The sequence below is a fragment of the Cyprinodon variegatus genome, unplaced genomic scaffold (assembly GCF_000732505.1).
Source record: "Cyprinodon variegatus isolate N-32 unplaced genomic scaffold, C_variegatus-1.0 Scaffold1488, whole genome shotgun sequence".
Lineage (NCBI taxonomy): Eukaryota > Metazoa > Chordata > Actinopteri > Cyprinodontiformes > Cyprinodontidae > Cyprinodon > Cyprinodon variegatus.
The window spans coordinates 64,359-79,758 of NW_015151941.1; the positions used below are offsets into that span (position 1 = coordinate 64,359).

The window sequence follows — 15,400 nt, forward strand, 5'->3', positions numbered from 1 at the left end:
ATGCAAACTTTACCTTAAGGCCATTTCTCAACATTTTCCTCATTTATTCAATTTATTTTAGATTTTTAACCAATTTGTTTTCACGTCCTCGTTATCACTCATCACAACCTTTATAACAGTAGATGAAAAGCTTTTATTGCCATTATGATAGTGAAATTTACCAAGGGTAGTAATCTTTCTAAGCTAAACTGTAACAATTGCTGATACGACACCAACAGAACTTTTTGTTGATGAACTAATATGTAGAAAATTAGCTGTTAATTTAACTCCAGATCAATAAAAACAAAACTTTATCGAATATCCCGACTTTGATCTGATGAAATGCGCTGACATTTTTTAGTCACCTAATTTGAACAGATAATTAAAAAAATACAGCATCTCCAAGACTGTCCATTACATGAAAGTTCAGAACTTAAATTTAAATGAAAAAATATAAGGAAATGGATAAAAACTAGAATTATGAAAACACAAGCAAACAGTTACATCTATGACTAAATAAAAATGGAGGAACTATGAGAGAGAATTTATGAAGGAAGATCTGTGGGCCTGAAGTCCTGTGGCTCTAGTGGGTAAATGTGTTTTGAAATCAAGGCTTACTCCAGGCAAACCTTCTCAGCTCACTATCAGAGCAGCCCTTTGTACCGCTCTCGTGTGTAATCACATATCTGAAAAATGTGATTTACTTTAAATACACGTGTGTAATCAAACCCTATATTCGTCAACATGTACAGTTTTAGGCCACATATTAAAAAAGGTAATGTTTGTTTATTTCTATTGCAGATGTGTTATGAAGCTGAATGATGAGGTAATTTATCAGATTTTAATGTTACAGCCAAATTGGAATTGTTGGAAACCAATACAGTTGAGACAGTAAAAATTATGTAAAGTGAATCCGTTTCAGGACTACAGGTCACAGGATTTTTCATAGTATAAATTTCGTATATTTCGTAATATAAAGGGAAACAGAAAACCTGAACCAGTCAGAAAAAAATAAGTGAAATCAGTCTTTTTAGTAAAACAGAAGAGTAAGACAGCATTTTAAAGATACATCGATAGCAAAGTAAACTGTCTATTCTATTTTTATCATTTTGTAAGTATAGTATTTTTTTTGTCATTGTACACCAGACTTATATGCTAATGTATCCGTATTGTCTCAGAAATCTGTAAACTGGGAGGGATATGGCAGAAAGGGGAAACAATCAACACTACTTTTTTAAAACCTTTAAAATAAATCCCTCCCTAAGCCCCAAAGACTAATAGGGAGCATCACCAGCATGTACACCGTCTTTAGGGAAAGCCATGTGGGCATGAAGACCGATATCTAAACTAGGGTTGCAGCTAATGTTGGTAATCAATTAATCTGTCAACTGTTTGATTAATCGATTAATAATACAATGTCAAAAGGTTCCTTAAGAAAGATTTTTCACAGAATCAAACCAGTTGAAACTAAAACATTTCCACTTGTGGAGCTTTGGATAGAGCATAGTGACAGACGAAAACAGTTTTTTTTTTACGTTATTATGTTATCTTTTTTTTTTTTTTTTTTTTTTACAATCAGTATAATTACTGCTCTGATTGGGTCGCTCTGTCGGCTAAAGGCATTTTTTAGAGTCTCTATACTCCAGTTAAGGATTAATTGGTTACTAAATTAGTTGAATATTCTAATAAATCGTTTAATCTGATTAATTTTTTCAGCCCTAATCCAAACATGCAAGTCTTTCCAGTAATGAACTGCAAACTGAAAGCAGAGGATAAAAAGTTCAGGAGCTCTCTGCATAAATTCTGTTAGCAGCTTCCCCCAAACCAGACGTCTAATGTGACGCCAATAGGAAACAAATGAGAAGGCGGATCAGGAACTTGGGACTAAAAGATTAGATAAATCACCGCCTTCAAAGACCGGGCCTATATTAGCATTTTACTTCCAAACATATCCAACATTGACCAGGTTCATGAATCACCTCCCAGTGACCCAGCCTGGTGCCCTAATCAGTCTTCAGTCGTGTGAGTGTGATACGCTGATCAGAACCATGATTGAGAGCAGAGAGGCCAAAGACTTAGTGAACTCCTACTGCTAACACAGACAGATTTAAAGCCCTTTAGAAAAGAAAGGCCACGTTACTGAAGCTAAGCAGACATACTTCCTCTCAGTCCTACCGTGTTGGTGGGGTCCTCTTGGAGAATAGCATCATAATGTTTGTTGGCATCGTCGTACCTTTGTAGACAAACAGAAACAGATAGAAATGAGCTCTGTAGCCAATCGCTATCCCACATGGTGGGAAATCAGCTGAATTTAAAGGTAATCAACTCTGTATACACAGCAGGGCAGGATGCTGATTAAAGCAAAGCTTCAGAGAAACCATGGTGTTTGTTTTGTTTGTCCCACAGCTCACAATATGAACACAATCGGAACAGATCAAACCATTTTAAGATTAATTTAGCATTAAACATCTAAATGCTACCCTAATGTGTTTAACTTGCATTTTTCCACTTGTTTTGAAGCTTAAGATGGGTAACAAATTAGGTGAGACCGACCAATTGATTTCCTTACTTTTGGTGATTCGGCTGATATTTTTTATATGAAAACATGAAATCTTATTTACCACAAGAAAGGTGAAAACAAAATGTGTCCGTTTCTTATTTTATATTTGAGAGAATTACCTCATGGGCTGTTCAGTTTTTTCATGGGAATTGTTATTTTTTTAATAAAACTTTGGTACATTAAAGGTGTGACTTTATAAGACCTGACAGTGTTATAAAAAAAATGTAAACAAATCGGTATCCAATTCATAAATACACATGTTCTTTAATGCACATCTGAGGACACGGCTGTGTTTTCACATTAAAAAGAAATATTGGCTCCAAGAATCAGACTAAAAATAAGAGTTTTTAAAAGTTTTTTTTCCCTGATAAAATCCAATCCTAATCCCTCGGCTGAGCGTATCGGCTGATATCGGAAACAACTGTTGAATGAATTAATCGCATCTCGCCATGTGAATGAAGGCTTTAGCCTTCGTTTAAAAAGGCAACAAATTAACACAGATATAAAGAGACTTTATATTGTTTATTAACAACTAAACAGCAAAGGGAAAGGAAAAAAACATCCCATGTAAAGTGCCGTGGATGGGATCACTGCTATTCTATTAATCCAGCTAATTAGTCTAATCCAAGCATTGGATCGATACATCCCTACCAAAAATGATGGTAGCACATATCAAGGATCAGTTAGACTGATGTCAACATATTCGTTATGGGCTTAAAAAATAAATACAAATCTGTCAATTTTTTATTCAGATGTATCCAGCTCATGATGTTTATATATGAATGTTTTCTTACCTTTTCTAATTTGTATTTGTACAATATTCTAAAAAAACATTATCCGCTTTCAAAAAGTCACACACCATTTCTTTTGTTTGATTAGTTAAAATCCTGACAATTAAACTTCTGTTTTTAGCTTTTAAATGCAAAAAAATACACTTTTGCTAGGCACAGCAAAATTTATTTTTATAAGTTATGTTTTTCTGGTAAATTTATGTCCCTTAGGGCACAGAGTTGTGATTCTAGGATCGTGTTTAGTGTTAAGGTGGGGGCCGTAGCTCTGCGATCAGAAAGCATCCCGCCAACAGTCTGCAACACACAGAGGCAACTCTGGTTCCCATTAGCAAGGCACAGCCCCATTTCCAGCACTGATGCTTCCCTCACATTCACTTTATTACTCAGCCACACTTTGGGAGATTTCAGATGGCACCAGGCAACCACTCACGAGCCACTTTGATTTGCTTTATTTATTTAAGAACCAAGTGTGTGTTTGTGTGTGTGTGTGTGTGCGCTCCAGTCAAAGGGGAAGGGCTGTACTGTTTGAAGTTGTGTCATTCAAGTGTAGCTGTGTCTGCAGCCAATTAGATCCTACTGTGCAGTGTATTTAATCTGACAGTGCCGAAGCAATCTCTCTCAATTATCACATAAACTGACATAACCAATAAACCAGCAGAGGTGATCCTCGCAGAGTAATAAACAAATTGAGGTATCCATACTGTGGCTCGGGGCAGACGAAGATAACTTATTTAGTTTTCTACGTCCAGGTCCTTATTCTGACTGTGGCAACATGTCAACCTTTACAGGGTTAAAACCTTATGGCAGAGAGACAACACAGTAAAGTATAAAAATAGAGAGAAGGAAGAAAGAAACGCAGTGAGAAGCAACGAAACAAGGAGAGAATAGCATAGAAACCAGAGACGACAGAGACCCCTGGAGTAACAGCAGGATCCAACCACTTCCTTCCTGGGAATCCCTGACACAAGCTAAAGGCCCACAGGAGCACTCAGGGCTGCATCTCTGCTCTCCATTCCCCTTTTCTCCACAACGAACGCTGGGTAATCCAATATAAACACACCGTAATATACATAAACACGCCCCAGTCGCTGTTCCATTTAGGTCCTGCAAACACTTTTTCTTCCCTCATCTCCCAATATATCAGCCTCCCTCCCTCTCTTTGCTACCCCATGCTTACCTTTCCAGAGCTTCCAACCTCATGCCCGTTAATCGCTTCACTCTGTGGCTATCTGGAAACTGCTTCCTCAGTTCCTGTAGACAGGTCTGGAAGGAAGTGGGAAGAGAAGACAGACCGATTCAGGCAGCGGTATTTTGACATCCAAAGAAACTCCTGCTCTCATGCTGCTAACAAAATTTACAATCGTAATCAGTTGTGTGGAAGCGGATGATTTGTTCACCATTTCCTTTACATAAACATAATTAACTGGTATAACAACCTGGCACTATTCCAGCACACGTCTGCAGCTCAACTGAGTGACTGTTACTCATCTTGCAGCTTTAAAGAGGAAAATAAGGACTTTTGTTTAACTTTCTTCTTTTTTCCACAGAGTGGTGATTTTCTTTGTTAAGATAACCTTAAGTCAAAGGGGGATAGGTTCTAAAGACTTTTTTTAAGGAAATCTTTTAACCTGTTCACAAAACTGTAGTTGTGGATTGGGAAAAAAATGCTATCATCTTAAGGAATTAGAATTTTTAAAATGTGGTTTCTTTTTTTTGTATTAGCAGCACACTGTCAAACCCTTGATCTGAAAAAAGAGGAAGGCAGTACTGCAAACCTATCAAGACCTACCAGAGGAGCAGGAGTAACTCTGGAGGAGCAACAGAGAATATTACCAGAGGATAACTTTCAGCCTACATATCATTATGCAAGTTTTTATTGAAAAATATAAAATATCTTTAAAATAGCCTTTTTATTTGACCCTTTACGACTTAAACCCCATTTAATGGGATTTATGCTTCTGACACAGAGCTACTTCAACAGTGAAACCTGTCTTTGTGAGCGACCACCGTCCCCACGCAGAGGTTCTGCAACCGTTGTCTGGCACCTCAAAAAAATCATGACTATGCGTCGGACGGTCGCAAACCCACGCAGACCTTAAGCAGAAGCGTGCAGACAAAAACCAGCTGTGATTGGTCCTTGGTATGCCTTTCCAGTTGTCTGTGTAGTCGTCCTTCTCGATTCGGTGCCGGGGCGTGCCATTTTTAGAATCCAAGAAACAACTACAATGGACAACCTACGTGTCCTCCTTTGTCTTTTTGCCACCTCCATTAACAGAACCTGTTCCTCTTCGATGTCTAGCAACTCTAGAACCATCCTTGTCATATCTTGCAGATGCGCCATTGTTGTTTTGGAAGATAAACACTCCCGCTGGCGCCGCCAAAGTTCTTGTGACCATCCACCAAAGTTCTCCTAAGTTCACCAAAAGACTCCGTCTTGCGCCTTGGCGGGAAACTGCTGTGCGTCCCTAGAAATTCCAGACCGACGGTGCAGAAAAATACCAGCAAAACTGGTTCGCGACCAGACCCAAGCCACATTTGATGTGTGCAGTCGCAGAAGTCTAATCTGCCCTTCAGCCTGTTGCCTATTTTCCTGAAACTACTTCAGGTCAGAAGTTTCCACACTGTTCTACGGGTGTGACGTCAAGAATGCAAATGTTAAATGGCTTTGACCTTGCAAACAATCAAAGCATTACATTCATGATGGATTTTATGGATACTTGGAAGCAAACTGGATCCAGCTCGACTCAGGCACAAACTGCTACCAGTGCTGCAGTTCTGTGTTTTGGCCACAGGTGGCAGCATCATTAGAAAACTCTGTAATACCTCTTTAAGGAAGACTGAAAAGAAAAAAAGATTTTTAAAAAAGGGAAGAAAAAAAATAAATAAAAACAGATAGCAGCATCGTGCTGCAGGGATTTTGTCCTTCAGTAAAAGCAGATGGATGCAGCTATATTAATGGCAGCTTTGGAAGGAAACCTGCTGCAGGGTGGGGTGGAGGCAAAACAGCCCTCCACCTAAAACTAGAGCTAGGATGGAAACAATCCAATCCAAGCATACTGATTAGATAAATTGGCCTGTTGAAAGGGAAAATCTAAATCCAACCAGCCTCACAAGATACTTTTCTTTACACTTCCCAATTATTCATAGCAATAAAATACATTAAAGGTAGTGGTTGAAACAAATGTACAAACATCCAAAGGTTATACATACTTCCCCAAGGCACTGTAGGAACATCCCGGGGATTAAAATGAATTAAATGGAAAAGTCCAGAGGGACTTGGATTGTTTCCACCAGCCATAAACCCAAATTAGGTCCTTTTTTATTTTAACAGTGGCAACTGGATAGCCAACAGACAACTCATTTAATCAGTGAGCTCTGCGCTGCCTGTACTCTGTCACTCATTTGATCTTAAAAGTCATCACATCCATTTCTAACCATGCCTGATACCATCTAATTTATTTTGTGCTATGTAGACTTTCAGGCCTAAGACTACTTAGACATCTAATAAAGTTTAATGGTGCCAAATAAAAAAAAAAGTCTTAATGAGTAAAAGGATGGTAAACACTTGAAGTGTGCTTCTCGTCTCATTTTTCAACCCCCTCTGATTTCCAGCTGCATTTCCATGCTCCAGACAGAGCAATGCTACCCTGCCAGATAGAAAGGACATTTCTAAAGCTGGCAGAGCGCGTGCTGCAAAGCTCAACTGGCTGTGACAAGTTGAACGATGAACTTCTCAAGCTTTTTGGGTGTGTGAGGAAGTGTGGTAAAAATTTACCAGAGCCAAGTCATCCCGACTGCAGTCCAGTGCGGCGATCATCACCTGCTCATAAATAATCCAGACTGGGCAGAAGAGAGAGAGACAAAGAGGATAGTGTTAAATGACCTTTCCATTTTCCTGTCTGTTGCTATGAACGCAAAAAAAGTGAAGATACTAAAGTAAATACTTAATGTACTGACATCAAGTTTGCCCTCAGCAGCAGCAAGAGGGTTTTTTTTCCCTCTTGTAAGCAGCCTTGTTCATGTAAATCCATGTGTGATACTTTAAACAAATCCAAACATCGAAGAGAACAGTAAAAATGGGAATTTGGGTAAAGCAAGCAGACAATAGGGTAAAGCGGGGGACGGATAGAATCTAATTTTTATTACTTCAAACCTCACAGGATAAGTTCCAGAAAGTTTTTACTAGATTTATCCGTCTGACCAGAAACATGTTGCAATAAACTACCAAGAATTGTAGGCCATTTTTTTATCTCTTAGGTTATAGAAAGATTATTTTAGATAAAATTCTAAAGAATCAGTTCTGCTTTGCTTGTGTTTTATATTAATGTGATCAAGACGAAAATTTTAATATAGAAAGAAACAGTCTGGAAGTTTAAATCTTTTGCCAGGACCACATCTATTCCTCTCTAGTTTCAACCCCAATGGCCGACGCAACGTTCTGAGTGTAGCCAGATAGATGTATTAATCAGTATCAAACTGCAATTACAACAAAACTCTTTAGAGTGGATGTTTAAACTGAGTGAAGACAAAAGTTTGAAAAAAAAAGTCAGGGGAAGCAGAGAATACTTCATGAACCATTTAACATTGAGCTCTTACCACCTAGGCCTGGGCGCAAAAAAATAAATAAAATAAAAAATACATTTTAATTTTTTTGTTGCAGGCAATTAAAAAAAAAATTAAAAATTTTGAATAACGCCGTAAATTTTGGCTCCCCGGAGCTTCCGTAGATTTAGTATTAAGGCTGATTTATACTCAGAAACCAGGTCGTCTGCTTGTGTGTCGCAGTGAACGCAGATATGCCCCCACCCCTTCCGCCGACACTCTGCTGCACCTCTCCAAACTTGTAGGTGACCGCAGACAGTCCCGCAGACAGGAGGCCTCTGATTGGTCAAATCTACATCCGCTCTACACTTTGCACATTTCTTGTTTGTTAACTTACTGGCTTGTTTTGTTTGTATCACTGCCATTGTGGAAAACGACTCTTGAAGTTGGACCAGCTAGAAGAGCGAGGTGCACGAAAACGATGGACTCATTGACTCAAATGGAATCCCTCACACTAAGCATGCTTGTAGTGACAGTGGAGAGGAAAAACTCCCTTTTAACAGGAAGAAACCTCCAGCAGAACCAGGATCAGTGTGAGCGGCCATCTGCCTAGGCCGACTGGGGTTCAAGGAGACAGAAGCAGAGATACAAAAAGCAGCTGTAAAAGGCGGCCCCGTCGTTGGCAGACGAGCTCTGAGCCAACTCCCATGTCAGAGGATGAAGAGAGCACATCCAGCCAGTCACAGGCCAGTCTCTCCAGGACGAACAACCCTGAACAAACCAACAAACCTCAGCAAGAAGCATAGACTGGGAGGTGAGGAACAAAACATACCAAACATCAACCGCAAATGAATAATTAGCAAGACGGTTCGCATTAGCTAGTAGAAAATTGATTTTATGAGGCGATTTTCTCATCCTTGAATGTTTTTATTACCAATATCCTGGATTACTTTTTATCTGTACACCCTTATGGACAAATAGCATATGAACAACCTAAGATTGGATAATACGACCTCAGGATCCCTTCAAAGGTAGAAAGTCAAAGCTTTATTTTAAAAATTCCAATTTCACATCTGGCTATATCTTTATAAATTGTGCTTTCTTGCTCATGGTGTCCATTAAATTAAATTGGTGGTTGAACTGTGGAGAATCTAAACTTTCTAAGTTTTCTAAGTTTCTAACTTTGACCTTACCATGAACTCAGGCAGGCTGCAGCATTTCCATGTTCAATGTATTGAATGAAAAGGCAAGCTTGATATGTTTTCTAACCTGCAAACTCAGGCTGTGCTGCCTGAGAGTTATAACCTGATTAATAATAAAAGACGATGCAGGTTGAATATTTGCTGTGATCAGTGGGAGTAAAGTGAGAAAATCCACCTGAAAACTTAATCAGTGCAGTCAGNTGCTGTGATCAGTGGGAGTAAAGTGAGAAAATCCACCTGAAAACTTAATCAGTGCAGTCAGTTCATTCAGATTACGATCCTGCCTTCTAATATAATTTCTGTTGGAGCCGCTCAGACCCCCACATACCAGCGGTGCGCTGTCAGTAGGAATCCCATTCAACAGCAGCCTATGGCCCGGTCGCCTCCTCGCGGTTTGCCGCGGTGGCTGGAAGGCCTTTTTTATGTACATAATCCAAACTGCAGGAACCAGGATAATAAAAGCGAACACGCTTTGTCAGCAGGTTTCAGCATTTTTTTTTTTCCTCAGAATATTTTTATTGAATTTTCATTTTAACATACAACATTGCACACTGTGATGTTTACATCTAAGTCTAGAGTGTACAGGAAAAAAAAAAAAAGTCAGAATGGGAAAGCAACACCACCAAATCAAAACCCCTAACCCATACCAGCAGTAACAGTTATAGTACAGTCGGTCCCTGTTCCTGGATAACACCAAAGACTTAAAACCTAACTGGAATTCAAATTCAACATAGGTAGGAAGGTGGACAGGGAAACATCTCATCTCAATTTATTGTGATGGGAGTACTTCAAAAAGGGTCCCCACACAGTAAAAAAGTTTTCTACTGAGTTAGTTATTGAGTAACAAATTTTCTCGAGAGTAAGGCATGACATAACATCTTTGAGCCACTAGGTTTCAGCATTTTAAGTTAATTTAGGCGTTAATAAACTGTTTCAGAGGAGTGATTGCAGCGCTCTGTATCATCAGCGATGTGTCTCTCTCCCTGGCAGCTCCCAGATCAGCGTCTGATTGGTTGACGCGGCGCATCGAGCAACAAAACTTCAATTTTTCCATCTCAAGCAACAGCGCGTTTGCTGCATGTCGCGCGCGTCAGATGCTTAAACGCTCCCGACGCGCTGCGCCTGCTGCTCAAAACATGCTGCGGGACCTTTTGCTGCGCCTTGACGCGCGTCAACCATTGACTTTGCATGTAAACTCGCTGCTTCTGCTGTGCCTGCTGCATCTGGTGTGAACGCATCATAAACGTATATGTACTCCCTCTGATGCTTAGCTGATTGTGTAAAAAATCCATATTAACTTTTCATTTGAGAGACAAATTAAATTAAAAATCAATACAATTAATCTAAAACCACATCATTTCAGCATGGCTATCTCAGTTATACTTATACTTAGTTAGAATTGTATTAAATCATTTTTGTGCTTTTTATTCAATACATTTCATAAAAAACAGATGTTTAGATAAAAATCTGACTTAAGAGCAAGAGGATGCAAGATTAATTCCATGAAATGTGTAAAACATGTTTCTTTTCTTACATTCTACTGTAGTATCATGAACAACTGGCAGTAAAAAGTCTTAAAGACTTATTCTTGGAGTTAGTAAGTTAGACACCATGTGTGGGCAAAATGAAGCACGCAGAGGCCCAGAAATAACAAGTTCACTCGTTTTCTTGACTTTAACAATTTCCACTTTTTCTAAATATTGCTTTCTCACTCCACAGCTAATTTAAGAGTTCCATTGGTTTTAAGGAAAGCGTGGCAAGTGTTTCTATCTCCTTATGTTAAAATGAGAAGGATTTGTCCCCTTGGAAGAAGCTTTCTCACCGGTTCTTTTCCTGGGAGCAAGTTATTTACTACTCTTAACTCAAACTGGGTAAAANTTAAGAGCAAGAGGATGCAAGATTAATTCCATGAAATGTGTAAAACATGTTTCTTTTCTTACATTCTACTGTAGAATCATGAACAACTGGCAGTAAAAAGTCTTAAAGACTTATTCTTGGAGTTAGTAAGTTAGACACCATGTGTGGGCAAAATGAAGCACGCAGAGGCCCAGAAATAACAAGTTCACTCGTTTTCTTGACTTTAACAATTTCCACTTTTTCTAAATATTGCTTTCTCACTCCACAGCTAATTTAAGAGTTCCATTGGTTTTAAGGAAAGCGTGGCAAGTGTTTCTATCTCCTTATGTTAAAATGAGAAGGATTTGTCCCCTTGGAAGAAGCTTTCTCACCGGTTCTTTTCCTGGGAGCAAGTTATTTACTACTCTTAACTCAAACTGGGTAAAACCATATAAAAAGGACTATAAAAACAGGAGTAAAAAATGACAGAGTTTATTCCAGATCAGGTCGTTACAGGACAGAGAAAAATGCTTAGAGCTTGCAAAGCTGTGGTCTCAAAAATCACGTCCGCGAGCGTCCGGCAAAGTTTGAGCCCCGAACAAGGTCATCACCTGCTTCTTATAGCTCATGGGTCTATGTGTTGCATCATGTTGATGTTGAGCTCGCCGTATCAGAAACTGACACGCCATCCATTTCTTGAACTTCATGCAGCTTGCTTCCATACTTCAGGGTTACAGATAGCTCTCCTTTATCAGTCGGGCTCCAAGATGAGTCCATATCCTGTGTACTCTTAAAGACACGAAGGCTGTCTTGATTTGATGACCTCCGTACACACCGTGACATCCACAATGTGAAGGAAGGCCTTCTGCTCTGTCTAATCTGACTAACAAACTAACAATGCACATGATGTATAAAAGAATAAACCTAACACTTATAAGCACAGTATGGATCATAAAGACTTGAGATGTTTTATAGAGTAAGGCAGCAGGGCAGTTAGCTTACATGGATAATTAAGACCTGTGCTATGTTAACAGTCATTAAAATACTCAAATGCCTTCAAATCAACAGCAGACTTGACTATACGGCCTAATGGACTGCAACAGCAGTTGTACAGATAAAATGTTTCAGCGAGTGCAAAATAAAAAATGCAAGAACTTAAGAATATCCTTCAAACAGGTATGCTTCTTGCCTTTTTTCTTTTACATATCAATAATTTAATCATGCCAATAATCTAGTTTAATGAGTTCTATCTTTAACAGTTGTTCTTTTTAACCTTCACAATTTATACAATAGAACTCAACCGACATAATCGATGGGCTGACATATATCATCCACCATCTATTGAACACTACTTTGGTGTTCCGTTTCTTTATCTAGAATCATATGTTGAATATTATCACAATATTAGTTAGACTACAGTTTGTCAGTGCATATCATCTATATGTCCATGTTGTTATGTTTTTTTTTTGTTTTTTTTTTTTATATATATTCTGGTCAAAATATATATTGGATATTGACCAATATATCAGTTATCAATTTTAAAAAAAAATGATGCCATAGAAATCATGAGATGAATACGACAGAAAATGAAACTGACACCAATCAACCCCACTCTGTCTGTGTAGGTGGTGTTTAAAAAACGCAGCATTGGTGCTGCAAAGGGCAAAACAAAAAAATGTCAGTGATAAATACATATTTTGGTACTTTTGTAATTGATTTATTGAAATGCCTTGATTTTACTTAAGGTTAGCACACATTGTAGCCATAAATGCCATGATTCTACCATTTAACATAATTTATTTGAGTGTTTTGCTTTCTAACTTGGTTTCCTATTTTTGTTTTTTTGTTTTTTGTGGGGGGGTCGGGTTCCGATTTGAGCGAAGAATTTTCATTTTGGTGAATCTATAATTAAAATGCCATGGAAATGTCCTGAGTGACTGGAGTTTAAAGCAGAGCTGCTCCCCAGTCTCTAATTGAGAAGAAAGGCTCCTTCGAATGTCTGTGGTGGATACTAAAAGAACACAACATTTTACTGCAGCTAAGGTAATTTCTTTTAAAGTAAAGCTGGTATAATAACAATTTATAGCAGAAAGACTGTGAAGCAGAATCGAGTCTTGCTTAGAGACCATAGCTTAGGAGCTATTTGGCAACATAATATTAACTTTAAGTGTCATTTCTATGAATAGCAGAATGGAAAGAAGCCATAAGGGTTGGTTATACTCCTGCAGCAGTGTGTTGCAGTGAGCTTGTCGCAGGTATAACACAGACATTTTTGATTTATGCTCAATATTGAAGCATGGTCTGCGCTATGTTTATTCCATGCCACAATGCAAAAGGGGAAAATCACGAACAAGCTGTGGGTCTAGATACAGCCGAGGCGTGAGGTGAGGAAGTGGGGGCAAGTTTGTCCGACAACAGAGGGACATGAGGGCGAAAAAAGCAGGGATCCAGGTGGAAAAAGCGTTCTTGCACACCTTGTTCTTCTAGCTGGTCCAAATTCACGAGTCGTTTTCCACAATCACGGTCATACAAACAAAAGAAGCCGGTAAGGTACCAAACAGGAAATACACATAGTGTAGAGGGGATGTAGATTTGACCAATCAGAGGCCTCCTGTCTGCGGCACTGTCTGCTGTCACCTACAATTTTGGAGAGGTGGAGCAGAGTGTCTGCGGAGGGGGCGGGGATGTCTCTGTGGATGGATGTTCACTGTGACACCTACGCAGACGACCTGGTTTTGAAGTATAAATCAGCCTATAGGGGTACAACTGATACAGTTATTTAAAAATAATAGGTATATTCTACCTTTCACAGACTCTTCACAGAGATATACCATTACACACCACGTGTTCATACAATATTTATCTAAATTTAAATGTATGTAAATCCTTTTATTGTCCCACAATGGGGAAATTCACTCTGCATTTGACCCATCCCCATTTAAGAGAGTTGTTTAACATTTTTTTTTTTATCTTTCACCTTTAATAAATACTACTTTACCCCTTGACATCGTTTTCAACTATAATTTTGTTTTATTCTCTTCTTAAAACACATACTTAACTATATTAAAGCTACAGTGTGTAATTTTCAGCGACATCCAACGTCCAGACTGCAGACCACAGCAACATGAACATCTCCCCCCCACCGCTTCTCCCCCCCAACAGTACGGCGAGCGTTACGGGACAAAATGTCTTCCACGACGTCCGCATCACCTACCTTCTCAAGTGATGAGGTTTGTTTACATAGATAATTTTACCGATAGTATTTCATTAGTCTGTGTAGGGTATAGATTTCATGTAGACTTAAACAACTTGCAGTAGTTACTTTCGAGCGTAATGTGCGATCTCGCAATCGCTAGTTTGTTGGCTCTGCGCTGCCGTAGCGCAAAGATGTCTGCCTCCATGGCTGCGAGACCCGCTCCTATGTAATTATTAATAACGAATTCTAAGGCAACGCAAATATTAAGGTTAAGAGGCTGAGCTCGTAGATGATGATAAATAACATAGTTATGCATAATATATTAAATTTCTCACTGTATATCCCTGTAATTATTACACACTGTAGCTTTAAAAGGCGCTCATGTCATCTTTTGACACTCCCCCCAAAAATAAAAAAGTATATACATTTTCAAGAACAGTACAGGATTTATTTGTGGCTGAAAACAAAAAAAAACTTACTGTCATCCCCCAGTTTAGATGCATGTTCACTGATGAGCTCCTCACCAACATCCACTATTTGCTCACTATTTCTGCAGTTGTCTTCTCTCCATTTACGTAGCTTGTCTCTCATCTCTGTACAAAAAGATATACCACCACAAAAAATTAATCTTAGTTTGCATGAATACTCGACTTATAACACATGCACCTCTGAATATATGTCAGCAGAAAATCTGGTAACCTTTCCCAGTGCTGGTTAGCATTTGACTGTTAGACATTTTAACCTCGTATCTCCCAGCAAACAACCATTGACAATAATGACCACGAAATATAGCTAGATAATTTGCACGTTAAATCACTAGAGAGGCGTAAGAGAATAATAAACACAGCTGGTATTACGGTTTAAACCATTTCCCTGTGTCCTAATGCAGCATTAGCAAGTGTTAGCCGTAACCATGACAGAATATTAGCGTTTAAAACGCGACTTCATGCAGAAAACCGACACTATAGACTGTATTAATGTCCTACAAAGACCATATTATCGTTCCACCAGGTAGTTAATAACCCTGCCTCTCTGCGTATCCATGATTTTTACCATTTAGCACAGCATGCTAGTTAGCATTTCCCCACTTCTTTAAAGACGTCCTCCCATCAAAATTCAACGGTTAAACAGCGAACATTACACGCTGTGCCACTACGAATACAAATCTGAAAAGTCTAAGAGGCAGATGAAGCCTGCCATTGTGAAACAAAACAGAAAATACATTACCTTCCCATCCCACATCGTACATTTCTGACAGTGACGCCATCTTTCTTCCCCCCCTCATATGGCAACA

General features: G+C 38.9%; 1 protein-coding gene across 1 annotated transcript in view; it reads right to left on the minus strand.

The window, feature by feature from the left end:
- Positions 1 to 15,394, minus strand: part of emc2 (ER membrane protein complex subunit 2) — a 38,961-nt gene extending 23,567 nt beyond the window's left edge. The window contains exons 1-5 of the mRNA XM_015403384.1: positions 15,334 to 15,394; positions 14,586 to 14,699; positions 7,106 to 7,170; positions 4,508 to 4,593; positions 2,155 to 2,212 (exon numbers count right to left, since the gene is read on the minus strand). Coding sequence (XP_015258870.1) covers positions 2,155 to 2,212; positions 4,508 to 4,593; positions 7,106 to 7,170; positions 14,586 to 14,699; positions 15,334 to 15,391 — 381 coding nt within the window. The 5' untranslated portion in view covers positions 15,392 to 15,394. The remainder of the gene's footprint in view (positions 1 to 2,154; positions 2,213 to 4,507; positions 4,594 to 7,105; positions 7,171 to 14,585; positions 14,700 to 15,333) is intronic.
- Between the last annotated feature and the right edge of the window lie 6 nt (positions 15,395 to 15,400).